Source organism: Callorhinus ursinus, unplaced genomic scaffold, assembly GCF_003265705.2.
Source record: "Callorhinus ursinus isolate GAN/ISIS: 27379988/994484 unplaced genomic scaffold, GSC_fseal_2.0 scaffold24, whole genome shotgun sequence".
Lineage (NCBI taxonomy): Eukaryota > Metazoa > Chordata > Mammalia > Carnivora > Otariidae > Callorhinus > Callorhinus ursinus.
The window spans coordinates 15,511,816-15,539,678 of NW_027397086.1; the positions used below are offsets into that span (position 1 = coordinate 15,511,816).

A 27,863-nucleotide genomic window follows, 5' to 3' on the forward strand; every position below is an offset into this window, starting at 1 on the left:
AAACACCGCACAGCAGTTCACTTGGACCTAAAAATTGCTTTTGATAAAGATACAAAGCAAGGTCTGCTCTGCACTACTTTTCTGCACCCAGAATACATGCTGAGACAGGATAAAGAGCAGGGCAACATGCAAAGCTTGGAAACAGCCCTTTTGTCCTAAACGTGTAACCCCAGCAATCTGTGTGTTGAGCCAATACAAAGGCTGTGTCTCTTGCTGCTCTTCTCTTTCACAAACCCTGGTACTCAACTAGATCCTTTAATCTTATCATAAAACATAGGCAGACCTGGATCTAAATCTACATCCATATCTTCCAAAGCATATTTGTCTGGGAACTCTGAAAAAGAACGCTCTACTTCACTGCAGAACTTTCATCCTTGCTTAAAAAGCAGATCTGTATATGCCACGGTAGATTTCAAGAGTTGGGAGAAAGAAAATTCTAGAAAAAAATATTAATTGAAGGCCATACTTATCACTACAAAAGCTTCCCTTTGATGAGCTCCTTCTGCTAAGTCTGTGCCGTCCCTACGACCCACATTATCTCATGTACTTTTCACAACAATTTTCTCAGAACCCCTGCATCACATTTTAATGATGACGTGACTCTGGTTTAGGATGGTAGATAATATTTTACCCAAGAAAGAGGAAGTTGAACAGTGACTCCAACCCAACACAGTGTGTCTACAGAAGCTGTGTTCTTCAACACTAGTCTACATTCCAGTGCCTTGGACCGTGCTATATTCCCAAAGAAGCCCTTTATGTTGGAGAGTTCCAAGTAGAAAAATATTTCTCCTCCTGTGCTGAAATTTACCTTCTTAACCAACCCCCCTCCCCACCCCCAACATAAACACGCGTCAGCCCTTGTTCTGTCCTTTGAGGACACAAGGGACTAGCCAGCTCCCACTTCCCTAGGATTTATACATGGTCATCCTATCCCTCTCAACCCTGGCTTTTTCAGCTACAGGATAAACACACACGGTCCACACTCATTCCTCCTACAAGATAGTTTCCAGACCTTCTATTGCCTGATCACTTCCTATAAAGATAAGAATCTGCTTGTGCTTTTTAAGAAGTCTCTATAGAATAAGTCATTCATTCTGAAATTTTAAAAGCCCTACTGTCAGAACATGACCCTTCATGTTTTACCTAAATTATCACAAACTACAATCTAAAATAATTATCCTTAGGTCTATCCTCAAGGGAGACATTAACCAGCCAGTTGTCTGCATGAGAATACATTTTTAAAGGTTATTATTTGCTCCCTATCTTTTTCCTCTCTGGCATTATTATTTCCAGTTCTAGAAAATTTATCTTCATAAGGTTTACCTCCTCCCCCATCAGTAATTTCTACAGTGCCCCTTTCATCTAGACCCAGGTTGCTACAGAGTTTAAGACAGGATTCAATGCAGAGGTCAAGCTCAAGCTTAAGCAAAGGGAAGCTATCTGCCTGGACTCATGACTACCTTTTGTTGTTAGGAGTGCAATAAAATAGCAGCTGCTTTTTAATGTGTGCCTGCTATGGGCCTGTCACTGTGCTGGGTGCTTTCTATAATGATTTCTAATCCACAATTCCCTTTGGAAAGACCTTGACTCACATTTTACAAATAAGGTCATGGTTAGACAAGATAAGTCACTTGTCAAAGGCATTGAACCCAGGTATGTCTAATTCTAAAGCCTGGGCACTTTCCTCCACACTGAAGATGTAATGGGTCTTTTCCAAAGTACAAAAAATATCCACCTGCCCTCCGACCACCATGAGCCAATGGGAAATACACCACCCTCAAGAATCACATTTCCTGCCACCAAACAATGCAGCATTTGGCTGTGCCAATGTAAGTCTCTTACATACGGCAATGCAAAATCCTCACTCAACCCATACTCTGGTCATTATTACCCTAGACTCATTGCCTCAGCATCTCAACCAGCAACTCTAATGGCCTTTTAGATGGAAATTTAAGTCATTTAGCAACACACAAAAAAGTGTTGGATAAAAGTCCCAAAGCATTTCAAGCTTGGCCCATGGCCCTTCCTCATAAAAAAGAAAGAAAGAAAAGAAAAAGCTAAGAATTGATGGAAAGAGGGTGGGAGGAAGGACTTTGTGGAAGGCAAAGAGAGTTAAAGTGATTGCAATAGAGTGTGCAATTAATGAATATTTGCCCAGTAAACAAATAAGATGGGCTGTGCTGGTTTAAAAGAAAAGAACTTACCAAGTTTCTCTTCTTCATAATCATTTTTATTCAATGCGCTGGCCTACATTGCAGATTCACACATTCTTATTTAGGAAACTAATTTGAATAAGAAAGCATACTCAAAAGAAGTGTTTGTTTCCTTTTTTTGTTGTTGCTGTTGTTTTGGGGTTTTGTTTGTTTTTGCCTAACCAGGGAGTAGATGCCCTAGGTAGCTGTTGCATGGATAATTGGTAAAATATCAAGTATGAATATAATTAGGATGTGGTGGGGATGTGTGGGTAGGAGGTTCTTGATTAAATGCATAGCCAGTGCTTTCTAGGTCCCCAGACCCGTGCTCAGTCCTACAGAAATGTTTCTCATTTCTGCCATAATCCCTCTCCAGATTTCGCAACGACTTTCTGTTCTCATGCAGGAGGCAATCACGTGGGATCATGTTGATGCATTTGATCGTTGGGCTAAAATCTTTCTGGAAAAAAAAAAAAAGAGCACCTCTATAGGATAAGTATTCCAAATACTGAATCTAATTGACATACGTAGCTAACTCTGAAGGAGCAAGTATAAGAATAGCATGGGCATAGAAAAACGCCAATTTGCAAAGTGACTGATTAAAAACCGAATACCTCTCAACTATTTTCTTGAACTATATTCTGGTGTATTTTCTAACTAAAGAGTGGTATGAATGACTTCATTCCCTGTATATATCATTGCCACATGCATCCAGAGCATATTTAGGTCAATATTGTAATCATCTAAGGTTTAGCCATGTCTTCCTATCTACTCAAAAAATTTGTCAACCACCTTCGACAACAGCCCTTGCCTCTTGCTACCTTGATTGTCCATACTGATAAATAGTCATAAGAGAGATGACTAAGACAATTTAACCAAGTAAGAACTGCCTCACAATAGCATAATCTCCTCCATATACTGTTGGTATCTAATCCTTTCACTCTTTAAGGCTCAGCTTAAATTCTGTCCTTTCCAACTACCACTCTTTGACAATCCTTTTCATTTTTTTCAAATTCCATACCACAAAATCAGTAATTTGCCTTCCTTCCTGCTTTATCCCTTCATTATTAAATGTGTGATTCCATTTTATTTATAATTCTATTGTTAAGGCCTCTGAGGGTAGGCACTTAGTCTTATGTTTATTTCTATCTCCACAGAGCTCTGATTATTGTGGAAAACTCAATGTATTAGTCTGTTCAGGCTATTATAGAAACATATCACAGACTGTTATTTTGGCTTGAACAACAAAAACTTATTTTCTTACATGTTCTACAGGGTAGAATTCCAACTCAAGGTGCTGGAAAATTCAGTTCTTATGAGGCCTCTCTCCTTAGCTTGCAGACGGCTGCCTTCTCACTGTGTCCTCACATGACCTCTCCTCTGTGCAGGAGCAGAGAGAGAAGGAGAGGGAGAGTTCTGTCACATGGTGATCCTCTTCTTCTAAGGACACTAGCACAAACAGATTTGGGACCCACTCTTATGACCTCATTTAAACTTAATTACCTCTCTAAAGGCCCTATCACCAAATATAGTCCCATGGGAGGTTAGGGCTTCAATATATGAATTCGGGGGAAAAAGAAGACAGGATTTAGTCTCTAACGCCCAGTGAGAATAGTGTAAGTACTTGTAGATTGGAGAAGACCTCAGAGGCTCACGGACATTCTTTCTGAGCCATCCCCTGCCCTCGATCATAGTTTGGACAACTGGGGTTTAGAAACATTCTGTCAGATTCTCCAAAAAACTTGACTTTTTAAGGTTTTAGAAATAAATCAAGGAGAAAAGAAACTGGGTCTCAAAGAGGTAGAGTATTGTTCCAATGGCCACACAACAGTTAAGAAGCTGGGCTGGAATTAAAGCTCACCTTGCCTTCTAGCACATTCGTCATTTGAACCTCTGCCTCCAGGAGTGGAGGGAAACCAGCAGATGCTGCTAAATATGGACTGGAGGACCAATAATAAGAGGCAGGAGTTATTGAACACATCTACTGTGACTATGGTCTCATAACATTACAATGACTCACTCAGTGGGCTCGAGTAAATATTGAAGGGATTCGTAAATCTGTGAAAGATTTCTACTTATGTTTTTACTTATATCATTATTTTAACCCCAACATTAGCCATTCACTATACAGAAAGAGAAATAGGACAAAGAAGAGTTACATGACTTACCCAAAGGCACAGAGTTAGAGCTGAGATCCAAATCCAGGTCTGGTCTATACTGTTCCAAAGTTTTGCCCGTTTCTCTATTCCCTGCCATCTCCCTGTATTTCCAGAAGTTGAAAAGTAAGTGAAATCATTCCTTCAAGATGGCAATATTCTTTGAGAGACTAGTTGGTATCAACACTACAGTGAATACTGAAGGAGTATCAGGAGAGCTTCAGACGCAGGAGATAGAACATCAAAATTCACTTGGAAAGACGATACTCAATAGAGTCGATTAGCAGTGGATACTGACAAGCTTGCTTTCCCTCCTTTCCTTGCAGAAGAGAATTCCTTCAGGAATATCAGGATCACACTCATCTGGATTCTCCTCTGTGCTTCCACATCTGCACTTCTGCCTGAGACCGAGACACCCTAGGAGTGAGAGCGCAGAAACGCCCCAGCCAGACCCACCTCCGCCATGGAGGCCGTGACCCGGCTGTTGGCGGGCATCCTCCTAGCCTCGCTCACCCTCACTACCGAAGGTGGGGTCCTCAAGAAAGTCATCCGGCACAAGCGACAGAGCGGGGTCAATGTCACTCTGCCGGAGGACCAGCAGCCGGTGGTGTTTAACCACATCTACAACATCAAGCTGCCCATCGGGTCCCAGTGCTCCGTGGATCTGGAATCAGCCAGTGGGGAGAAGGACCTGGCACCGCCATCAGAGCCCAGCGAGAGCTTCCAGGAGCACACGGGCGACGGGGAAAACCAGATCGTCTTCACACACCGCATCAACATCCCCCGCCGGGCCTGTGGTTGCGCTGCAGCTCCTGACATCAAGGAGCTCCTGAGCAGACTGGAGGATCTGGAGAATCTGGTGTCTTCCCTGCGGGAGCAGTGCACCACAGGAGCCGGCTGTTGTCTCCAGCCCGCCGAAGGTACACCCAGCCCCTCACTGTCCAGATGGGAGAAATGATGAGCCTGGCCAGATCCGTCACTTTGTTTCCAAAGCAGGTTCCCTGGGGAACTGGCCTCACAAAGTGTTCATTTGAGAAGAGATTTTATGGTCAAATAAATGTGCAGAATGTAAACCATCTCTGTTCTGCTCTTGGAGAGTCCTGGTGACAAATGTTTCTCAGAGGAGTTTTAGACCTCCGAGAAGTCTTGCTTGGAAAAACCTTATTTCACCTTAATGACCAGTTTCTAACATTTATTTGACCATGAGATCTACACATTCTCTACCCCAAAACCTATGAACCATATCATGAAATTCCTGACCCAAGATCACTCTCTGAAAGGTGCTAATATGGCCTCATCACATCACTGTCCAGGCAGGAAAACTAAGGCCCAGAAGGAGGGTGGGATTCCTCACGGTCCTGCCACAAGTGATCGAGTTAGGACTTGAACCACAGTATCTCACACCCTGGTGTTCTCACAAAGACACAGTGCTGCCTGTGGTAGTACAAAGTCTGGGAACTGGAAAAAATGTTCCAGCTTATGGCAGCAACAACCATCATCACAATATACATTGAGCCCTCTTTCATGCATCAGGCACTGTATAATTCATTACCTGATTGAACCCTTCCAACAACCCTTTGAGATAAGGTTTAATACTCCCATTCTACAGATCTAACAGCTGAGACTCAAAGAAGTTAACCAATTCGCACAAAAAGACACCAAGAGTAATAAGAGAAAGGATCTCTGAGTGGGCCTGTGGTCTCTAGAGCTCACGCTCCCTACCCCCACCCACCCACCCCCACCCCCACCCCCACCCCTACGATAACCTGTATCCTGTGCATCTTTTTCTCAGGGATTTTGCCACTTTAGAATTGTCTTCATCTTCACTGCCTACACTTGACAGGGCTAGCTTCAAATCAGAGCTGAACATCTTTATTTCTGCCACCCTGACAAAATGACCAGAAAGCACTTTGATAAGTTATTTCAAGAGTAGACCTAATCACTGTAAGTGGAGAGGACTATAGGACATGCTCTAGGTGTACAAGGGGGGAGAAAATGTTTTCTTTAGGCACAAATTACTTTATCTTCCATTTCCATCAACTTCCTGGCAAAATGCAGATGGGAGTTACACAATAGGATTAATGCTAAAGAATGGGTTGAAATAATTGTTTAATGCAGTGCTGTCCAGGAGAAATATAACATGAGCCAGATATATATTCTTAACACTTCCAATAGTCACATTAAAGAAATGAAAAAGGAACAGGTGAAAATAGTTTTAATCAACTATTTTATTTAACTTAGTGTAACCAAATTATCCACTTTTCACCATGGGATCAACACAAAACTTATTAATGGATATTTTATATTCCTTTCTTTAAACAAGTCTTTGAAATCCTGTATGTATTTGACATTTATAGCAAATCTCAATTCAGAGTAACCACGATCCAATTGTTTAGTAGCCACACGTGTCTAGTGGCTACCCTACATGAAAACGTATGATTCTCACCTTTCAGACTATTTGTTTTAATTGCCTTCTTCCCTGCTGTTAGGAAGGAGATAAAACATAGTAATACAACTGTATTTGGGTGCAGAGAAAATGGAGTGAGCTTTGTTTCTTCTCCTTGGCTCCATGGAGACTACGCCAGTCACTCTTGCAAGCTGAGCCAACACACGATGTAGACTTCAAAGAGATGGAGTCATGTCAGCCCTGACCGTGTCTTCCTCAGATTCACCCACCCCTGCAGCCTTCAGGATGGGTAGGGAAAAAGCTAGACACACATGAGCGTTGTGGGGGTAGAGCCACATTATAAGCTGTACCGACAGAATTAGAAAGCCATTCCTATGCTGCCTCATTTCAGTAATGGAAAATTAGAAAGTTTGGTCACGTAAACCCACATACCGACTTGAGTCAACCCAAAAAACTGCAAGAGAAGGTCACAATGAGAACAACAGTAGGTCTGTAATGTCCTCACTTAGCCCTGATACCCCCCAGGGAAGTAGGTGATTGGTCCCACCTGACCAATGAAGAAACTGATCTCCAAAGCATCTAACGCCCTTTCCAAATGCAGCACGGCTACTAAGCCAGAATAAGAATGAGTTCAGTTCAACAAATATTTCTTGTGTGAAACAATTATTCTCTTATGTGCCTGACCTTGGCAAGGTACAGGAGAAATTACGTAGCCCAGCATAATATATTCCACAAGGCAATGATTTGTAATCACCGGGGTCATGGGAATACTTAAAATTCGATAAAAACTATGGATCCTCTCCCGGGAGGGGGGTGGAGGGGCGGTGGAAAACACACACACACACCCACACACACACAGCTACACACGTAAGTACACACTCTTTACATTTGAGAGGACAGGTTAAGAATTTGCACCTACTCTAATGGGGTGTCAGTTCCCTCCGATTTCACACATGAAGCCACTAGTTTTCAAGCCAGATGGGAGCTGAGGGTGCCACCATCTTCCGGTTGCATTGGAATCTGGGTTGGGCGGGTGGTAACAGAGAACGCAGCAGCTTAGGCTCAGGGGTCAGCCTCTGCGCTCTCGTTGCAGGCCGCCTGGACACCAGGCCCTTCTGCAGCGGTCGTGGGAACTTCAGCGCGGAAGGATGCGGCTGTGTGTGCGAACCCGGCTGGAAAGGCCCCAACTGCTCGGAGCCCGAATGTCCTGGCAGCTGTCACCTGCGAGGCCAGTGCCTGGATGGGCAGTGTGTCTGCGACGAGGGCTTCACGGGGCAGGACTGCGGCCAGCTGGCCTGCCCCGGCGACTGCAACGACCAGGGCAAGTGCGTGAGCGGGGTCTGTGTGTGTTTCGAAGGCTACACGGGGGCCGACTGCAGCCGGGAGGTGTGCCCGGCGGCTTGCAGCGAGGAGCACGGTAGGTGTGTGGACGGCCGCTGCGTGTGCCAGGACGGCTTCGCGGGCGAGGACTGCGCCGAGCCGCTGTGCCTCAACAACTGCCACGGCCGCGGGCGGTGCGTGGAGAACGAGTGTGTGTGCGATGCAGGCTTCACGGGCGACGACTGTGGCGAGCTCATCTGCCCCAACGACTGCTTCGACCGCGGCCGCTGCGTCAACGGCACCTGCTACTGCGAGCAGGGCTTCACGGGCGAAGACTGCGGCGAGCTCAGCTGCCCGAACGCCTGCTCCGGCCACGGCCGCTGCCAGCAGGGCCAGTGCGTGTGCGAGCCGGCCTTCGCTGGGCCCGACTGCAGCGAGAAGAGGTGTCCCGCCGACTGCCACCAGCACGGCCGCTGCGTGGACGGGCGGTGTGAGTGCGACGCCGGCTTCGCGGGAGCCGACTGCGGCGAGCTCCAGTGTCCCAGCGGCTGCAGCGGCCACGGCCGCTGTGTCAACGGGCAGTGCGTGTGCGACGGGGGCCACACCGGAGAGGACTGCGGCCAGCTGCGGTGCCCCAACGACTGTCACAGCCGGGGCCGCTGCATCCAGGGCCAGTGCGAGTGCGAGCCGGGCTTCCAGGGCTACGACTGCAGTGACATGAGCTGCCCCAGCGACTGCCACCAGCACGGCCGCTGCGTGAACGGCATGTGCGTCTGTGACGACGGCTACACCGGGGAGGACTGCCGAGACCTGCGCTGCCCCGGGGACTGCAGCAGCCGCGGCCGCTGCGTGGGCGGCCGGTGCGAGTGTGAGCACGGCTTCACCGGCCCCGACTGCGCGGAACTCGCGTGCCCCGGCGACTGCCACGGTCAAGGCCGCTGTGTGAACGGGCAGTGCGTGTGCCACGAGGGCTTCATGGGCGCCGCGTGCAAGGAGCGGAGATGTCCCGGCAACTGTCACGGCCGGGGCCGCTGCGAGGACGGGCAGTGCATCTGCCAGGAGGGCTTCGCGGGCCCCGACTGCGGGCGGCGCTCCTGCCTCAACGACTGCAGTGGCTGGGGCCAGTGCGTGGAGGGCCGCTGCATCTGCAGCGAGGGCCACGCCGGGGACGACTGCTCGGAGGGTGAGTCCACTGACCATTGGTTCAGGAGCAGGCCCTGGTGCGGGTGGGAGAGCTAGGTGTCGTATTACACCTGCGCCCGCGCACGGCGCACACACACACCTTAGCAGGGGCCCTTGGTTATTCAGCTGTCACAGGGCTAACTATTGGAAGGCTCGGAGGCTCAGTGGGGGTCATAGAATTGTCCCAAGAACACTTAGCTCGTACATTCTAGAGCTGTTATTTGAGTCTACCCATCTGGTCTACACCGAGGGTAACACACCTGTGGTGAGGTAGATGAAATGAAGACAGCCTTTTTGCTAAATATGAGCCCTCTCATCTCCTCCCCACTGACGCGGAACCAAAAATAACCTAAATCTCCATTTGAAGGGAAGCAAAAATTCAGCTCAATTGAATGGACAATGAGATTACATAAAACAGTTTTACATGCACACTCAGAGAGTAAATGCTAATTAATCACATAGGAGGTGGACCCATCTCTTAACTCATTTATTCGTAACTGTCTTTGATCCCGGGGATTATGAGCTCCTTCAAGGAGCGCTAATCTGACAGCACAAGGCACAGCATATGGTAAGTGCTCAATAAACATGGATTGAGTGAAAATACAACAAAGAATGATAATGCTCATGTTCACTGAGGGTCTTCTTTGTACTCCTCTCATCCACCCAGACTGTATCTGTTGTAATAGAGAATTTCTGCCCCGATTGAAGGTATCATTGATATGAATAAATAAATGTGTTTAATGGGCCCAAGGCAGGGAAGCCTGGTTGGAAAGAACACCAGGCTGGCAGGGAGGAGGTGTGAGTCCCAAATTTGATGAGATGAGCAAAGTTGGGCCAGTCCCTCTGCCTCTCTCACATCTAGAAAATGAAAGAATTGGGACCAAATGAGCCCCAGATACCTTTCCAGCACTAACGATGTATGGCCTCAAGTTCAGAGCAGGGAGCCAAGTTCAGGCTGCCTGTGCCCATGCAAATGGCCCGAATCTGAACTAAGGTCCAGAGAGTAGGGAAGTCGGAGGGGTCAGGTCACAAAGAAGCCTAACGGCCACACTGCAGACTCAGCACTTTAGCCTGACGGTCACCAAAGGTTTTCAAGTTGGATCAAAGCAGAAGGTCCTTGACGAGTCTTTTATTTTAGGAAATGGAAGCCCGATTTTAGGGCTCTGTGACTGGTAACGGGGGGACACATGAAGGGAAACAGCCTAGAGAGAGAATTTATAGAGGACCTTACTGACACCACCTGACCCAAGCTGTCCTTTCGTTCTCCTGCCAGTGTCCCCTCCCAAAGACCTCATCGTGACAGAAGTGACGGAAGAGACCGTAAACCTGGCCTGGGACAACGAGATGCGGGTCACAGAGTACCTGGTCATGTACACACCCACCCACGAGCACGGCCTGGAAATGCAGTTCCGCGTGCCTGGGGACCAGACGTCCACCACCATCCGGGAGCTGGAGCCTGGTGTGGAGTACTTTATCCGTGTCTTTGCCATCCTGGAAAACAAGAAGAGCATTCCCGTCAGCGCCAGGGTGGCCACGTGTGAGTGCCCAGAACCCATCCCCACCCCCACAGCCTCTACTGCCCTCGGCTTGCCCAGTTCATGACCTGCCCCCACGGGTCACCGCCTCACCTTCGCCCCCATGGCTGCGTAGCTGTCCTTTCATCGTTGCACCAATTAAGACCCTGGGATCCAGTTAAGCCCACTGAATTTTTTTAAAAGAAACCCCTCATCTAGTAATTCATTTAACTCACCATAACCCTATGAGATAGGGACAATTATTAACCCATTTTACAGATAAGAAAACTGCGACTAAATGGTCAGCAGCTCCTCCCAAATCAGACTCTTAATAAGTTGTGGAGATGGAATTTTAACCCTGGAAGTCTGGTTGCAGGTTTGTGCTCTTGCTCATTCTATTCTACTACTTCCTTTCTATGGAGCTCATTGTCCACATATTAAAAAAAAAAAAAAAGTAGAAACATTAGGGTTCAAGTTATTCCTTTAGGAATCCAACAACAGTATAATTCCCTTCATACCTAAAAAAGCAAGTTGTGCCTAGAAATTGGTCCTTATTTTTGCTCAGCAAATATAACATTGGCTGCCACGTATTTTTTTTTAAAAAAGATTTTATTTATTTATTTGACAGAGACATAGAGAGCACAGATAGGCAGAGCGGCAGGCAGAGGGAGGGAGAGAAGCAGACTCTCCTCAGAGCAGGGAGCCCGATGCGGGGCCCAATCCCAGGACCCTGGGATCATGACCTGAGTCGAAGGTAGCCTCTTAACCGACTGAGCCACCCAGGCACCCCTGGCTGCCACGTATTGAAATGTGCTGTGCTCCAGGACCCGTGCCCAGCGGCCGACATGCAACGTATCACTCAGTCCTCAAAACATTCCTAGGAACAGGCGTACTTACCTCTTCCTCCCGAGTGAAGAAGCTGAGGCTTGGGGCACTTTGTGCAACTTGCCCATGCACACAAAACTTTTGTAATGTGGAGCTTGGATTTGAGCCCAAGGTCCATCTGATTCCAAACCCTGGGTTCATATGGCTTCATCATATGAAATTGCCAGGATTTAATCATATGGTGGGTCCTAATGCTAATTGTCACACTGCCTCGCAGTAAACAGCATCCCACAAGTAGTCGGAAATAGAATCCAGCTCTGACGGGGGTGGGGCACCCACCAGTGGGGTTTAGGGGGAATCACCGCTGTGTCCACCGCCCCCCCGCAACATGCAGCCATCCTTCCATCTGCTCTTCCTGACAGACTTACCTGCACCTGAAGGCCTAAAGTTCAAGTCCATCAAGGAGACATCTGTGGAAGTGGAGTGGGATCCTCTGGACATCGCTTTTGAAACATGGGAGATCATCTTCCGGAATATGGTAAGGAGCACAGAGGAGTGGGCATATTTGACCTCAAGGATCTGAACGATGGTCTGAGGGCTCTACAGACTTTTATATCAACTTTCTTTCCGTAGCTTCTGGTGGGGAACCCGGCTGTGGATCGTTAGCCCCTACATGTTTGCATATATATTCTAAGTGATTTTAATAAGTCCGTAAGCATAGCCCTTAGGGCTGTGAGCTCAAATAGATGCTGAGCCGTCGCCTTGTTCCTCATAGTCTGGCAAATCTCTACTCAGAATAGAACAAACAAGCTCTGTCTCCAGATGCCTCAGGCATATCTGAGATGGAGTATCCCTTCTGTCTGGGCCTTAGAGCGCATAAGAGGCAGGGAAGTATATTCCTGAGTCCGAGCCCAGGCACTGTCACTAACTAGCTGGGTGCCAATGGGACAGGCACCCAACCTCTCTGATGCTCACTTCTTGGTCTATCAAAGGAAGGATTGAATCTGTGGCTCTAGACTGCTTTGGCTCTCACATTCTGGCACTTGACTTGAGTGTCCAAGGAGTGAGTAGAGAGGTTTACAAGAGGGAGAAGCCAACTCAAGAAATGTTCTGATCCTCTGTGCGTCCTCAGCACCTGCCATGCTGATCTGCCGCCAAGGGAGAGCTTAGCGAAGGAGTGGATGCGGAAGGAGCGAGCCACAGAGAAGAAGAGGCTGGAACCTCCTTTAGGTCTTACCAAGGTGCTCCTGTCTTTCAGAATAAAGAGGATGAGGGAGAGATCACCAAAAGCCTGAGGAGGCCAGAGACCACATACCGGCAGACTGGCCTTGCTCCTGGGCAAGAATATGAGATCTCGCTGCACATCGTGAAAAACAATACCCGCGGCCCGGGCCTGAAGAGGGTGACCACCACCCGTGAGTATCACCTTTAACAGCACGGACCCTGTGATAAAGCTGACTGTACCCCATAGCGCCTCTGCTTGAAAATATTTCCTCTTCTGTCGCTTCTGCATCAACTAGATTTTGCTACGTAAAAAACAAGCCCCAAAGTTAGTGGCTTAAAACTATAGTTCTGCACATTGGTGATTTGGGGTTGGGCTCAGCTGGGCAATTCTGTTTTTGAGTGGGCTCGCTGATGCATCTGTGTGGGCTGGGGACTGGCTAGCCTCAGGTGGCCTCAGTATGCTAACCTGGGCCTGATCACATGGCAGCTGAGCACTGTATCACTCTGTCAAAGCGCATCTCAAGGCCAGTCCAGATTTAAGGGGTGGGGAAACAGATCCAGCCCTTGATGAAAGGCGCCTCAAAGTAACATCTCAAAGGGGCACAGATACAGGAAGATCAATAAGAGAGACCATTAGAAATAACCTACCATATCATCTAATCTGATACACCAGTCTTGTGAAAGAGGTTGGGAAAATACTATTGTTATTACTTTTCCAAGAGTAAAAACTGAGGCTCAGGGAAGTGAAATCAGTTTAACAAACATCACATGGTAAACACTTGGACCTCCACAGGGCCACAATTATCAGCGAGGATCCAGTTTTATAACTTTCACCCCCTTTACCACTAGCATTGATGAGGAACTGGTCTATGTAGAATGTTCATCCTGTATCTCCAAAAGGAACATAAATTAAATGTCATTCAATAATAAAGAGGTCAGAACTTCTTGGGGGTAGAATAGAATTTGGCCCTACTGGATCCTTTGGTGAGGGGGAAAAAAGAAAATCTGGATTTGGAGTTGTTCTACCAAGAAGCAAAATTTTAAACATCAATAAATAAATAAATAAAATTATTTTGCATTGCCATTTGGGAAAACCTCTTTATCTTCTTCAAGATAGCATCTGTGCCAACTGTTTAAGGAATTGATTCTTTTTGGCAGGAGATTGTTGGAAAAGTTAAATCTGTTGACTAATGACAAGAAAGAACATCTTGCATTTAAATATTTGCACATTTTGCCTAGCTCAGAGCCAACTCTTAGACTCTCCCCCCTATAGGCAAGTGTTTCCATCATTCTGACACCATCCCTCTGTGGTAGGTAGAGAGCAGGTATCGACAGGAGAAAAATCATTAGATCACCAGAAAGGCATAGAAAAGATCCAGCAGATGCTTACCTGCTATAGAGAAGGCACACCAAAACTACAAAATAAAATTTATCTACCCCTTGCTTTTTAATCTAATTCTGGGGATTAGCTGCTTTATTCTTCTTGCAGGACAAACATCCCAACACCTAAAGTTCCCTAATCATATACATATCAACACTGAAAGGCAGACATTTACATACTCCTTTTGCTGATAGCCGAACTTTATCCAGGTTTAAAGGACCTTAAAGTTTGGGTGAGAAAGCATTTTTGGCTCCTTCCCACTGGTATCTGTCTCTATCAGGCTGTATTACTAACCATTTCTGGTACCTGGATGCTTTTGAGAGGCTTTCACATTTAATGGAGCAAGAGTATGGGTTTTGGACCCAAACAGACCTGAGAGTGAATTCCAGCTTCACCACTGACCATCACCTTGCGAAGTTCTACTTCTTTAAGCCTATGACCTACTATCAGGAACATGGATTTATAGTGTCCTTGCCGGGTTGTCATGAGAGTTAAGACATACATGACAGAGCACTGCGCTTGGCATGTTAGGAAGCCACGGCAGCACTTGTCTCCTCTATTCAAGGGTCCCAAATCTGGGGAGGGGGGCGAATCAGTGAGCTTGAGTCAATCCCAACTTCTTAGGAAAGAGTTGCTAAGGACAGTAGCAGATGTGGTTTGGGTGCTTGCTGGCACCTGTAAGAACACGGGACAGGCAGCTTCACTGTTGAACTCTAGCTTTGTTTTCATTGTGAATTCTATGGGCTCATTGTCTGTAAGCTGAGACTGATGGGTCAACACTTAGAATTCAAAAAATAGACTCTGCAGGTTTCTCATAGTCAGAGAGGACTTCGTCCTCCTTCCCGTTCTGTATGTAACACTGAAGTTCCTTTCCTTTGTTATTGTCTCCTCGGCCAAAGCTGAAAACACAAACTTAGCTATTTTTAAATTGAAGAAATAAACATTGGCTAAATGCCTTAATCTCTTAATTTTAGGCATTTGCCAAATTCTTGGTCTGTTTTAATGTTTGCATTAAAATTGTTTTTATAATTAGCAAAAAAGAATTCAGACATCAATGACAAAGTCTGATGCTATGCTGGAGATTAAAAGGGGTCAAAGACCCGCTCTCTAAATAAATGAATTGAGACCTTATCTAAGTTGAATAACACAAAGTGTAGAGAAATATGTTACAGAACAGTGAAAAAAGTGCAAGGATTCTCTTATTTTTGACTGTGCGAAGACCACTTAGAACAAATTCTATCTACTCTTTCAGTGAGTACAGTTACTTGCAGGCACTGTGTTGTCCAGCACATCTCTAGAACTTACTCATCTTACATACATTGAAACTTCCTACTTGTTGGGGAGGGTGTATGTGTTCACCTGATTATAACAAGGGTCAGAGAGGACTCTCATTAGGAAGTGATATGTAAGTGGGGTTTTGAGGGATGAATAGGAGATTTCTTTTAGAGGGGGAGGGGCAATCTCGGGAAGAAGGCACAAAGGAAGAGCAAGTGCAGGGGCCAAGAGGTGAGAAATAGCATGCCGTGCTTCCTGTCACAAAACAGCAACACAACACACACGCACAACACGACAACACACACGCACAACACGACAACACACACGCACAACACGACAACACAAGGGGGGGTGGGGCAGGAGGAGAACTGAGACGGAGGCACAAAGATGGCAAGGCTTGGGACAAGCCATGACTTTCTTCCTGAATTCTTTCCTCACAAGTAACTCTCTATACCTGGCCAAGCCAGGGGTGGCCTCGCTTTTGGGCTCCATAATTCTGATGGAAAAGTTATCCATCCAGGGAGTTTTGCCTAATAAAAAGCCAGAGAGCCCAAACCAATATTTTTTATTTTTTATTTTTTTATTTAAATTCAATTAGCCAACTTAGAGTACATCATCAGTTTCAGATGTAAATCAATGTTTTTTAAATGAAAAAGGCCCTAAGCATGTTTCTTCAACTCGTGAAAACTGTAGTGATAATAATAACAGGGCAATGATCATTTATCATGTAACTGCCATGCTCTAGGCTCTGTTCTAGGTGCTTTGCAAGCATTCTCCTTTCATGTTCGTAAAAACAACAAACCCTGCAAGGCAGTTGTCATCATCCCTATCTAGAGCTTGTCAAATGGGAAATGGAGACACAGAGAGACAAAAGAAGGTCAGATGGTTAGTAGACACTGAACTGTCCACACCTGGAACTGGATGGCTGCAAGCCCCTGTCTGCTCAGCCCCTGGCCCCGGCCCCAATCTCTGAAACCACTCTACCATCTGCCCGTCACAGGCTTGGACGCCCCCAGCCAGATCGAGGTGAAAGATGTCACGGACACCACGGCCCTGATCACTTGGTTCAAGCCCCTGGCCGAGATTGATGGCATTGAGCTCTCCTATGGAATCAAAGACGTGCCCGGCGACCGCACCACCATCGATCTCACACATGATGAGAACCAGTACTCCATTGGGAACCTGAAGCCGGACACCGAGTATGAGGTGTCCCTCATCTCCCGCAGGGGTGACATGTCCAGCAACCCAGCCAAGGAGACCTTCACAACGGGTAATGGGCCTTCTCCATTAGGGAGATGTCCCATCTCCAATGGGACATCTCCGTCCAGGAGATGTCCATCTCCTGTGGACAGCCAGGAAAGATAGGTTGTGAGGCTTCCATCCCACTCCGTGCTAGGATATCTTCCAGGGTCCTTTGACAGTAGGAAAGTAGAAAGGGAAATTTCATTCTTTTAAATGTTTATTTAAATATATTGTAGCAATTGATTAACTTTTTAAAGAAAAAGAAAACTATATCCGAATAACCTTCTAAAAAAAAACAAAAACATAAGGTGCTGGTCTGATAATCTCAGACAAAAAAGTTCTGATTAAAATAAGATTCAAATAAATATTTTCATAACAAAATACAGTTTATGGAAAGCATGGATGACAAAGATGCCCATAACCTCTTAGCCTGTGTCATTCTTTTTTTTTTTTTTTAACATTTTATTTATTTATTTGGGAGAGAAGAGTACAAGTGAGGGTAGGGGCAGCGGGAGAGGGAGAGAGAGAGAGCCCTCAAGCTGACTCCCTGCTGAGCTCAGAACCCAACATGGGGCTCCATCCCAGGACCCTGAGATCATGACCTGAGCTGAAAATGGATGCTTAACTGACTGAGCCACCCAGGCACCCCTGTGGCATTCTCTTAAAAGTCCCAAAGTGTCCATCAATCTTTGAGTCAATGAATATTTTTTCAGAGCACCTTATGAAGCACCGTATGAATTATTAGGAATACAGTGATGGGCACAACAGACCAGTTCTTACACTCACAGACCTTATTTGTAAGTTTCTGTATAGTTTTTTTAAGCATAAAATCTGAGGAGCGTGTGAATGACTAGAATAGCACACACATTAATAATGGGGAAAGGTGCCCGATATGCAGTATTTATTTAAATCTGTGCATCAGGTATTCAGGTGGGTGGCAGGGGAGATGTTGTCATGTTTCTCCAATGGCAGGTGCCTTTCATGTCTCAGCTTGAACTGTCCGACTCCCAGGCTCCTAGTGCCTGGTGTTTTCGATGCAAATGTCCCATCCTCTTCCAAACAGGCCTGGATGCTCCTAGGAATCTCCGTCGCATCTCCCAGACAGACAACAGCATCACCCTGGAATGGAAGAACGGCAAGGCGGCCGTTGACAGTTACAGAATTAAGTATGCACCCATCTCTGGAGGTGACCATGCCGAGGTCGAAGTCCCAAGGAGCCAGCAAGCCACCACCAAAACCACACTCACAGGTAAGCTCTGCATCCCAGACCCAGCCCGCCCACGGGGGAGGGGGGGCGGGGTGTCCCCATTTTGCAGCCCTCCACGTAGAGAAAAAAGTGCAGTTCCCAGCAATTCTTCTCACTTGGACTTCAGCAAGGCAGTCTGTACAACATACCAGACACTGAGAAATCATAGCCTCCAGCAACAGGCAGCTCAGGGCTATTTTGTTGATCCTCTGAACGTCTTTCCAATTTGGGGCTAAATATCCACCTGCACGTTTTCCCTTAGGTCTGAGGCCAGGAACTGAATATGGGATTGGAGTGTCTGCTGTAAAGGCAGACAAGGAGAGCGATCCAGCCACCATCAACGCGGCCACAGGTGAGACACCCCTGGATCCCCCCCACCACTGGGCTGGCGCTGACAGACGTGCTGGGGCCCAGGAGGCAGAAAACCTATTTTGAAAGAAACAGTAGATGCACAGAGGAGAAAGGGGCCTCTAGGATCATCTAGCCCAGATGTCTAATTCAAAAGTAACATAAGCACGCCACATCTAAATGATCCTCAAGGGGAATGAGATTTTTTTTTAGGAGAAATTGGAACCAAATTTTATAAGAAACCTGCAAACTTTTCTTAAGTTGGTAATCAGTTCCATTTTATATATATATACATATATATATACACATACCTTGGACTAATCAAAACACATCTGGGAGGTTTTCTTTTAGAAAACACCTGACTTTTATAGTGTACTCTTGTCCTACAGAGGATAAGTAGCAGAAACAGTTTCAGACAGACTTTGCTCTTACCCATGAAGCTCCAGTCTCTGGATGAGAGTGATGAGGAGCCGTTTGATTTGAAGCCATTGATTCTTTCCTCAAGTTTCTCCCCCTCCCTGGAAAATGTGTTAAAGAAAAGAAAACTGTTCCCTCTATTTCTCCACCAAACTCCTCCTTACTTTCCCCAGGCACCGTGAAGAAAAGCGGTCTGGTGTGCAAAAAGGATGTAGATCATGCCTCATGGGTCCTCATTATGCAGGACCCAATGCTGAGCACTTGCACACACACTCTTTTTTTTTTAAGATTTTATTTATTTATTTGATAGAGAGAGAGAAAGATCACAAGTAGGCAGAGCGGCAGGCAGAGGGAAAAGGAGAAGCAGACTCCCAACGAGCGGGGAGCCTAACGCAGGCATGATCCCAGGACCCTGAGATCATGACCTGAGCCAAAGGCAGATGCTTAACCAACTGAGCCACCCCGGCGCCCCCCACACACCCTTTTTTATCTTTTTATTTTGAGGTAATTGTCAATTCACGTGCTGTTGTGAGAAATAATACAGGGAGATCCCCCTTAAACCCTTTGCCCAGTTTCCTCCAATGGTTAACAACTGTGTAACCATTGAACAATATCCCAACCAGGAAACTGACATTGATGCAATCTATCAACTTTATGCACATTTCACCAGTGGTACATGCAACTCGTTTGTGTGTGTGTGTGTTTAGTCCTATGCCGTTTTACCCCAAGCAGCTTTTTTCACCCACTGGTACAGTTAAGACACAGAATAGTTCCATCACTAAGGCCACTTTTGTCCCCTTTTTTATAGCCACAGGCACTTCCCTCCCTCCCCCTCTCCCTAACCCTGGGCAATCCCTAATCTTTGTCTCCGTAATGTTATTTCAAGAATGCTACATATAAGGAATCATACAGAGAATGCAGCCTGCGGAGATAGGATTTTTCACTCAGTATAATTCTCTTGAGGTCTACTCAGATTGTTTCTGTGTCAACAGTCAGTTCTTTTTAGATGCTTTTAACTGAGTAGTATTTCATGGTGTGGATATAGACCACTCTATTCTTTTTAATCTTCCAAAACTCCAATGAGGCACTGTCCCATGGCATCTTAGAGAGGTGAAAACAGACCCAGACGGGAAAGTCACCTGCAGTCACACAGCCCCTGTAGGGCAGAGCTGGGATGCTAGTCCAGAGCTGCCTTTCAGCCCCAAAAGCAGCCCTGCCTCCCAGCCTGAGGCCTGTTCATCTCTCTGCTTTCCTCCCAGACATGGACACACCCAAGGACCTGCGGGTTTCTGAAACCACGGAGACCAACCTGACCCTGCTCTGGAGGAGGCCTTTGGCCAAGTTTGACCATTACCGCCTCAACTACAGCCTGCCCTCGGGCCAGCCAGTGGAGGTGAAACTTCCGAGAGACACCACCTCCTATGTCTTGAGAGGCCTGGAACCCGGGAAGGAATACAGCATCCTCCTCACCGCGGAGAAGGGAAGGCACAAGAGCAAACCCGCACGAGTAAAGGCATCCACAGGTGAGGTCAGCCTCTGAGCTCCCTCCAGACTCTCTGTTGATTCTGAGGTTTGCAGACCGGTAAGTCAGGCTGTCTCCACGAGGGAAAGCCAGGTGGGAATACGCACAACTTTCTCTGCATAGCACTTTGAAGGAGCTACTTACTTCTCTTTTCCTCTGTCAACTGATTCAGCAAAGTCTTTTTGTTGGGAAATCACTAGCGTTTTTAAAATATTTCTTCTTAGGAGAACTTAAAGCATCAGGGTTTGCATTTGTCTTTGGTTCTTTTTTTGTTTTTAATTAATTTTGTGCATTTTACAGAGTCTTTTAAATTGTTTATTTTTTGTCCTCCCTCTTTAGCCTAACAATTTACTTTCCACTTTTTTTTTCAAGAGTACCAATGTGTTGGTAATAATTCTTTGGTTATTTCCTACTAAATGTTTTTTAAGTTTATTTATCATTATTATTATTATTATTTAGTAATCTCTACACGTAACATGGGGCTTGAACTCATGACCCCAAGATCAAGAGTCACGTGTTCCACCGACTGAGCCAGCCAGGCACCCATTCCACTAAATGTTTTTATTCCAGGTCTTTTGCTTCCCTCTAAGGTTGCCTGAAAAGTTGCATGATCCTTTGAGGCTTGCACAGCGCCCTCCTCATTTTCTCTTTTCTCCTAGACTTTAAGAGGCGAACGTGGTTTTTCCATGACAGCTAAATTCTGATCTCCAGTGTTCCTTCTAGCCCAAATATCCTGTTCCTCATACCTGCTGCCACAGTTCCTCAGTGGCTAAGTTGAAAAAATAATCAAAAAAAAAAAAAATCCATTCTTCCAATATGAAAAATATGTGTATAGAATTGTGGCCCCAAACTATTCAAGTGGTATAGGTGAAAAATGTTACTTCTTCAGGGCTTGACAAGTAATAGTCTTTAGTCTCAATTTAATTAGTCTTTATTGAGAACCCACTGACTACATAGTGTGCTGGTATTTGAGGGGAAAGTGGGTCACGTACTTAGCATTGTTATTTTCACTCATGTGCTCCTGCTCACTGTCCGTGGGGAAGACTAGATATCAGAATGTTAGATGGAGCACCATCAAGGAAAGGGAGTGATTGGGAGAATCAAGGGCAGCCAGAGAAAGTGTCATGGCAGAGATGTTAGTCTATCTAACTCAATCTCAATAAGCAGAAAAGGGGTTGTGGTGATGGGCAAATCTGGAGAGACCTTGAAGACTCTTTATCATTTATGAGTACCTTCCCCTGCAAATAACAGAGAACTCAAAAAACAGTCACTTCAACAAAATGGAAGTTGGTTTCTTCTCATAAGGTAAATCTGAGGCCAGGTGGTCCAGGCCTGGCATAGCGGTTTCAAGTCATCAGGGACTTGGGCTCCTTCTCTTTTTCTGTTCCACCATTCTTAGTCCTCGGCTCCATTCCCAGAGTCACTTCCTTGTCACAATATGGCTGCCACAGTACAGCCCTCACATCTGTGTTCTAGGCAGCCTGAAGGAGGAAGAACCAAAACCAAGAAGGAGTACCTCCTAGATGAGTCTTTCTGGAAACCTCACCATTGACGTCTACTCATATTTCATGGGCCACTCCACACTATAAGCAAGTCTAGGAAAGGTAGTCTACTGGCTCAGCTTGTTGCTGCCCACATGAAATTGTGGTGGTTTATAAGAGAGAGAGAAGGGATATTTGGTAGACAAAGAGCAGGCTCTTCAGGGAGTCTAAAGTGAGTTCAAGTGGTAATTTGATGGCCTCTGTGCATGTACTGCTTCCCACCCGGCTATGAGATGAGCCTCAAGGGTGTTCTGGAGGGACAGTTCAATCCTAGATAAGGGAGGGGCAAAATAGAATCCAGAAGAAATAAGTCTGTGGTAGAGATTTGAATGTTTCCACTTTATAAACATGAGTTTATCACAAGGTATCAAGGAACAGCACATGAATCTGAAAAACAAGAGAGAAGACATTTCTTTCTCTTCTTTCTTTCTACTTCCTCTCCTCTTCCTCTTCTCTCTCTCTCTCTTCACCTTTCCCTGAGTTTGACATATGCTATATCAAAGACTTTCCTATTTCTACTCATTTTACCCTCTGGCTGTAGCGAGGTTATCTCCCATCTCCAGTGGGGAAGCCCCAGGCCTCAGCGGCTCAGGAAGATGAAAGCTTTCAAGTGAACCACAGGCTGGAATTACTTTGTCTCCGACTAAGAGCCCAGTTTTGGCAACCCAAAGACTCAGTGGTTTCATTTCCCTAGCCACACATCCTTAATACGGTTTCCAAAAAAATCATGTTGTCTGTTTAAAGACGTCCTTCATTTCAGGAGAAATACGCAGACTCCCTTTAATTGGCTCTTCCCCCGTAGTCTCCAGAATATTTTTCCCTAGGGCTTTCTCCATAGGACAGTTTTATTTCATTAGAAGTGAGGTGGACATCTCTTTCTGTCTCTCGAATTCTATCTTTTCAAGTCTTCTGCGTTACTTAACCAGTAATGTTTACCGCTGAGCTCCGTGCACAAAGTTCCGTGGACACTAGATCAGTTAGGACAGATCTGTGCTGCCAGGGAACTTGCTGATACACAGACTGACAGACAACAACACTACACTCCGCTTGCCAGAGCTGGGGGTACAGAGGGTGCAGCAGGAGCACAGGATGATTTCTGAGCATCAGGAAAAGCTTAAAATGGGTGGAAACTTTTGCACAAACACATAAAGGCAAACAGGGCTGTGTTGTGGATTATGGAAATAAGTACAAGTACAGGCACTTGGCCTTGTACATATGGAAAGAAAAAAGAAACAGATCCCATGGGAGCTCTTGGGCAAGTGTACCATGTGGTTTTGAGTTCCGAGATGTCAAACCAAAGGGCCTGAGGTTTGAGATGTTCAAACCTCAGAAGAAAGGGACTCCCCTGTTCTGTATCACTAGATTCTTTTTTTTATCATTTCTTTTCTTTAAAGATTTATTTATTTATTTGAGAGAGAGAGTATGAGCAGGAGGGGTAGAGGGAGACAGAATCTCAAGGAGACTCCACGCTGAGCACAGAGCCCGACACAGGGCTGGATCCCACAATCTTGAGATCATGACCTGAGCTAAAACCAAGAGTTAGATGCTCAGTCTGTCGACAGTGCCACCCAGGTGGCCCCATCACTAGATTCTTTTTTTTTTTTAAAGATTTTATTTATTTACTTGAGAGAGAGAATGAGAGAGAGAGAGAACATGAGAGAGGGGAGGGTCAGAGGGAGAAGCAGACCCCCTGATGAGCAGGGAGCCCGATGTGGGACTCGATCCCGGGACTCCAGGATCATGACCTGAGCCGAAGGCAGTCGCTTAACCAACTGAGCCACCCAGGCACTCCCCCATCACTAAATTCTTAATGGCAGAAGTCTGCAAAGTGCTGCTCATTATCCGTGGGTCTTACAGAGATGTGGAATTGGCTGCCCCCAAAGCATTTTCTTCCCAGGGAATTCCAGAGCTCTAGCCATGGAATTGAGCCAACGGGCAAACTTTTTCCTTGACGCAGAATCAGATTAAAAGTATGCGTAAGCCAGCTGCCCATCACACCTGAAATAAAATCCAAAGACCCTACCACAGCCTCCATGGCCCCACAGAATCTGCCCCTTCCGAGCTCTCTGACCTCACCCCCACCATTCGTCACCTTGTTCATTTCACCCGGGTCACCCTGGCCTTCCTGCTGTTCCTTGAGTATGCCAAGCCTGCTCCTACCTCAGGGCATTTGCACATGCTATTCCTGCTATCTAAATACCACTTCTCTCCCAGTTATTCATTGGCATCTCCTTCATTCTATTCCGCTCAAGTGATTTCTCAGTAGACTTCTCTGGCCACTAGTCTGAAATGGTGTTTCCATCCCAATTTACCCCTTCATGCTACTGCAGAGTTCCTCATGACACTTATCTGGCCTGATATTACTCAGTAGTTGATTTATTTACCTATGACCTGCCTCCTACTACTGACCAGAATATAAAGACTCTTTCTCCTTTATCCAGTGCTGCGTCATCCCCTGTGCCTTAGACACAGCCAAGCACAAGAGAGGTGCTTCATGAGGATTTGGGAACCCCAGCTACTCCAGAGTGGTATTGTTTCCATTGAATCTCATGGTCTTTTCCTTCTACTTCTGCATTAACAGCCCAAATTCTCTCTGTTTAGGACTAAGGGAAGGGAAGTTACTCTGTTGTCTTCAGTTAAGCTTACTCTAGATAGAAAAGGAAGGAAGGAAAGGAGGGAAGGAGAAAGGAAAGGGAAGATAAAGAGTGGGAGGGAGGGAGAAGGAAAGAGAGAGAAAGGTAGAATCCCATTAAAGTTGAGGAAAATTAGTGTGTGCCAGGCATCTCCCCTATGCCCCACCCCCTGCACTTGGATTTTGATAAACTCAATGAAACCCCGCTTAAAGTGGAGGCCATGAATTTGCTGTGAGCAGTAGGGACCTAAAGCAGAGAGAATATGTAAAACACAAGGCCAATAAAGCATCTTTCCATACCAGCATAAGACTCAACAGTGATACCCCAGTAATTCTCATGAGTTTGGGAAGCAGAGAGGTGTAATTTTGCTTATAGTCACAGCTGCAGGTAATGGGGAACATTCTGCTGTGATGCCATTTTGATTTATTCATGGAGCAAACCGAATTTATTCAAATATTTAACCATCCAACAAATATTTATTACTTAACTGCTATGGGTCAGGCAGTGCTGGTGTCTGTAGAGAACAGGAAGGCGCACATGATGCACATTGCAATGAGAAAGAGAGAACCAAAACCAAAATTATAAGAACATAACTGGCCTGTTTTAGAGGGAAGTTTGGGAAGCGATGAGAGCAGAAACAAGGACCCATTCCAGACCTGAGCAAAGGGAAAGAAGGATATAAGAGAAGGCTTTTTGGAAGACATGACACTTGGCCGAGTCCTCAAAGAGGAAAAGAAGAAAGGAAGTACAGAAGGGGGTAATGACGTTTCCAGCAGGAGGAACAGCATGTGAGAAGTTCCCAGGCATGAGCAACTTCGTATTAGTGAAACACAAGCTGTCCGGTCCTGCTCTGTGATGGAGCGAGAGAACAGCAAGGTGTGGGGTTGGAGACATCATCAGAGGGCAGTGAATATCGTGCTAAGGGGCTTGGACTCCATTCTTGACAGTGATAAAGAGTCACTGAAAAGTTTTCAGGCAGGCAAGGCTTTTAATTTTAATTATCTTGACTTTACAAGATGAGATCAAAGCAATTAAATCTACCCTGTGGGGTCCTCAGGCTTGAGTTTGGCCATCCACCTGCTGTCGGAGAATCACTCTCTTCCATCAGTGAACACTGAAAGTGAATTCCTAATCAGCTAGCATTTGGTAATTACCATCTACAAGATGGTGGAAGATTTAAAGTTGGCATATCTGAAGATTTAAAGTTGGCACAGCCAGAAATTCCTCCAGGCCAGCTGGTCAACCCCCCATGAGCATAGAAATGGGATTTCAAATTCTGATTTCCCAGGCCCACTGACATTGTTCAGAGGGTAGATGCCAGTGCACAGCTGTAAGAAAAAGACAACAGCCTTTTCATAAAGAAATGCCAAGAAATGCAGCGTGGAACTCTACAGCGGAAACACTGGGCTTCTGGACGGTAAGGCCAACAGTGTGTCATTTGCTGTTGAAATGGAGAGTCTGCATTTGTGTGAAACTTCTTAGTCCCCACCTCCGCTATTGCCCACTGTATTTTTATTCATATCATTCCCTCTAATTTCATAATTATCTCTTTCCCTTCAATTTATCTATCAATTCCATTCATTTAAGTTACACCTCTTACTTAATGACTAGCATTTGTTTAGTGAAAGGATGGGGTGGGGGGGCACCAGCAGCACCCATGAAAGAAACAGTCACAGCACGGCTCACTCAAGATAAACTGATACTCTTTCTTGACCTGCTTATCAAAAAAAAAAATATATATAGAAGAATAGTCAAAGGTTTTGGTAGAAATATCACCCTGATTATTACTTTTTACTGAGCAACATGACGTTATGTGAAAATCACTCTGTGAAAAGAACGGAAGAAGCAGGGCATGAGGGGTGTGTCGTATAATAGTGTCAGCGACATAGAAAAAGAAGCCGATCCAAAGAGAAAAGATGGTTCTCCTCAGGAAGACATAGTTCCCGCTGCGCATCCCCTCCTGTTCTCTCTCTGTCCATCTTTACTGCAAGAGCTTTCAGAAACCACCCATAGGCCACTTCTCCCTGCCCCAGGTAGGTTACTCTCCTCACCTGTCCTGCAACAATGGTTCTTGACATTGTTTTCATGAGGGGGAAAAAAAAGGCTTTATGTCTGAATTAGAGAGACGGCTAAAAAAGCAGTTAGCTGATAAGGAAAAACAAGGACTTAATTCACAGAAAGAGGAAAATTGTCCATGCCATCCAAGTTCCTGACAAGCAGTTCTGACAGCGGGAGGGGAAAAAAAGAGAAAAGTGGAATGAGTCATAGGGGGCATTTGTGGATGAGAGGATTGATTTCCTTAAGCTTAAAGAGTTGCCTAGATTGGTTTTTGTCCTAGATCATGCATGAGAACTACTAGAATATTCGAAAAGGACACTCTCCTGATTTTAGTTGTGCTTAAATCCTAAGGTCAAGGACGACGACTGTTACATCTGGAGCACTGCTCTTGGCCTCACAAGGGCCAGTGGGTTTAAGGATGGCTGACTCTCCCTTTCTTTACCCCAAATGAGATGTATTGAGTCCTCTCTTTCTCATCACAGTCACATTTGTATGGTTAAGAACTGCTTCGGATGAGCTTCAGGGCATGAATTTGGGTTATATGAGGAGCCCGTAGAATGTAGTTCAAGATGAGGTATGGCCAGCATTTTCTGTAAAGGGCCAGATAGTAAATATTTTAGACTTTTCAGGCCATAAGCTTTCTGTCACAACTATTCAAGGGTGCCTTTAGCATAAAAGCAGCCATCAATAACACATGAATGAACAAGCATGGGCTATGTTCCAATAAAACTTTCTTTTAAAAAAAAAAAGATTTTATTTATTTATTTGACAGAGAGAGACACAGCGAGAGAGGGAACACAAGCAGGGGGAGTGGGAGAGGGAGAAGCAGGCTTCCCGCGGAGCAGGGAGCCCGACGCAGGGCTCGATCCCACGACCCTGGGATCATGACCCGAGCTGAAGGCAGACGCTTAACGACTGAGCCACCCAGGCGCCCCTCCAATAAAACTTTATTTACACACCAAAATTTGGATTTCATTTGAATTTTCATATATCATGAAACATTCTTCTTTTTGGATTTTTGCCCCAACCATTAAAAAATATAAAAACTGTTGTTAGCAGTTCCTTACCAAAATAGGGAGCAGGCCAGATTTGACGCTCAGATCATAGTTTGCAGACCCCTGTTCCAGATCAAACAAGATTTGCAGGAGTGCAAGCTTTGTCAATATCAAACATTAAGGAAGAACTTTTTTTTTTAAAGATTTTATTTATTTATTTAATTGACAGAGAGAGAGAGAGCGTGAGAGGGAACACAAGCAGGGGGAGTGGGAGAGGGAGAAGCAGCCTTCTGGCCGAGCAGGGAGCCCGATGCGGGGCTCGATCCCAGGACCCCGGGATCATGACCTGAGCTGAAGGCAGTCGCCCAACCAACTGAGCCACCCA

The 27,863-nt window shown here is 45.8% G+C and overlaps 1 protein-coding gene and 1 long non-coding RNA gene across 22 annotated transcripts in view; one reads left to right on the forward strand and one right to left on the reverse strand.

The window, feature by feature from the left end:
- TNC (tenascin C) overlaps positions 1 to 27,863 on the forward strand; it is a 92,630-nt gene that overhangs the window by 23,102 nt on the left and 41,665 nt on the right. For all 17 annotated transcript variants that reach the window (XM_073905851.1, XM_073905838.1, XM_073905837.1 and 14 more), the window contains 9 exons: positions 4,675 to 5,268; positions 7,849 to 9,258; positions 10,531 to 10,794; positions 12,019 to 12,134; positions 12,855 to 13,011; positions 16,477 to 16,746; positions 17,782 to 17,967; positions 18,227 to 18,316; positions 19,989 to 20,252. In XM_073905851.1, the coding sequence (XP_073761952.1) occupies positions 4,812 to 5,268; positions 7,849 to 9,258; positions 10,531 to 10,794; positions 12,019 to 12,134; positions 12,855 to 13,011; positions 16,477 to 16,746; positions 17,782 to 17,967; positions 18,227 to 18,316; positions 19,989 to 20,252 (3,214 nt within the window). In that variant the 5' untranslated portion in view covers positions 4,675 to 4,811. The remainder of the gene's footprint in view (positions 1 to 4,674; positions 5,269 to 7,848; positions 9,259 to 10,530; positions 10,795 to 12,018; positions 12,135 to 12,854; positions 13,012 to 16,476; positions 16,747 to 17,781; positions 17,968 to 18,226; positions 18,317 to 19,988; positions 20,253 to 27,863) is intronic.
- LOC112836442 (uncharacterized) lies at positions 2,218 to 7,880 on the reverse strand. 5 transcript variants are annotated; one of them, XR_003211480.2, is made up of 4 exons: positions 7,675 to 7,880; positions 4,361 to 4,452; positions 3,457 to 3,572; positions 2,218 to 2,652 (listed from the first exon to the last, which is right to left on the reverse strand). It is a non-coding gene; the product is annotated as an uncharacterized lncRNA (long non-coding RNA). The 5 variants fall into 5 exon arrangements; XR_012382209.1 differs by having other exon boundaries at positions 3,457 to 3,641; XR_012382210.1 differs by lacking the exon at positions 7,675 to 7,880 and adding an exon at positions 4,054 to 4,132 and having other exon boundaries at positions 3,457 to 3,641; positions 4,361 to 4,814.